Raw genomic sequence first — 1,738 nt, 5'->3', positions numbered from 1 at the left:
GGGCACTGTATATATATTTCAGCAAACATTTCCTATTGTTGTGACAACAGAATAATTAAACATCAGATCCAACTGTTTGACTTATTTGTGCAGGAAACCAGGTAAACATACTACAGTTTTACATTCATTTTGAACGAACTAAAGAAACCATGCTGTTAAATTGTGTATTACATGTTTCATAATTGTGTAGTGTTGGATCTGATATATTGGCAGGAACATGAATGGCAACTTAAACTGTACACAAGTAAAATTCTTCCTTGTAAGCATAGATGGGCAGTTATTATAACTTAAGAGAGAAAAAGCCTTTAGAGAGCTTGTTAAAACTGTTTTCAATGTTTGTGGACAAGGCAATTAGCATGAGACCAGTGTCCATATATAGCAAACCAAATCAAACCTTTACAAAACACTACAGGAAACATGTCAACAGAGAACATGGTAAGATTGCAATTGATTTGCAACTGGAGAAAGGGAAAAAATTTTAATATTTATATTTACTTTTGATACATTTTTGAATGACTCAAATATCATTCCAGGTGCAACCATCACTGGAGAATGAGACCAGTGTCTTAGTATTTACACTCTCAGGTCTTAATGAAACCATGGAAAACAGATTTGTATTTTTTTCTTTCACGGCAATGTTTTATCCTCTTATGGTGTTTTGTAATGTAACTGTAATTTTCACTATAATCTCATATAAGAAGCTTCACGAGCCGATGTATGTGTTTATATGCAATTTGTGTATAAATGCACTTTATGGCACTGCTGGATTCTACCCTAAATTCATGTTTGATTTGTTATCTGAAGTTCATGTGATTTCTTATTCTGGATGTATGATTCAGATATTTGTCATTTATTCATCTGCCCTGTGTGAAATTTCAACATTAACAGTAATGGCATATGACAGGTATGTGGCAATATGCAGACCACTGGAGTATCATTCAGTAATGACAAATCAGAAAGTTCTTGAATGGATCCTAATCTGCTGGCTGGCCCCCATTTTTTTCATCTCTGTTCTAATTGTATTAACAACTAGACTCACTTTATGTGGCTCTACTATTGAAAAGTTATATTGTGAGATTTGGGCAGTTGCAAAACTTTCTTGTTTTTCTACAACAGTAAATAATGTGTTTGGGTACACTGTTATTCTTGTATACATCGGACATGGTGTATTGATATATTTTTCCTATTTTCAGTTGATACGAAACTGCTTGAAGTCAATAGAGAGCAGGCACAAATTCATACAAACTTGTGTTCCACATTTGCTTTCACTGATCAACGTGACTATTGCATTTTTGTTTGATGTACTGTACAGTCGTTATGGCTCAAAGAATGTGCCACAAGGTGTGCGTAATTTCATGGCACTGGAATTTCTACTCGTACCACCCATTTTAAATCCCCTTATTTATGGATTAAATCTGACAACAATACGGCAGCAAGTTATTCGACTGTTTTTCAAGAAAAAAGTAGGAATATCTAAGTGACTATTTCAGTAATTCAAAAGACTCTACCCTTTCTGTGTTTTAGAATGCATGTTGGTTTAATGGAATGTCCCAGTTAACCACAGTATAATCTGTATTGCACACCCCTAACTGACCAATTGTTTTTATTAAATTATGGCAGCACCAAACATAAATAATTACCCTTAAAATAATATTAATCACAGTAAAGAATTTTTCTGCAGATGATTTGTTACATGGTACAACAATATTGAATTATAATCATGTTCAGCCATGACTAT

The 1,738-nt window shown here is 33.6% G+C and overlaps 1 protein-coding gene across 1 annotated transcript; it reads left to right on the top strand.

Annotated features, from left to right (window-relative positions):
• Positions 1-417: 417 nt before the first annotated feature.
• On the top strand, positions 418-1,481 carry LOC131520631 (olfactory receptor 52D1-like). Its single transcript, XM_058745012.1, has 2 exons — positions 418-435; positions 534-1,481. Exons 1-2 carry the CDS (start codon positions 418-420, stop codon positions 1,479-1,481), a joined length of 966 nt encoding a protein of 321 aa, XP_058600995.1.
• The last annotated feature ends 257 nt before the right edge of the window (positions 1,482-1,738 follow it).

Source organism: Onychostoma macrolepis, chromosome 15 (assembly GCF_012432095.1).
Source record: "Onychostoma macrolepis isolate SWU-2019 chromosome 15, ASM1243209v1, whole genome shotgun sequence".
Classification (NCBI taxonomy): Eukaryota; Metazoa; Chordata; class Actinopteri; order Cypriniformes; family Cyprinidae; genus Onychostoma; species Onychostoma macrolepis.
The sequence above is the reverse complement of the archived record's forward strand: the minus strand, read 5'-3'. Positions and strand labels throughout refer to the sequence as shown.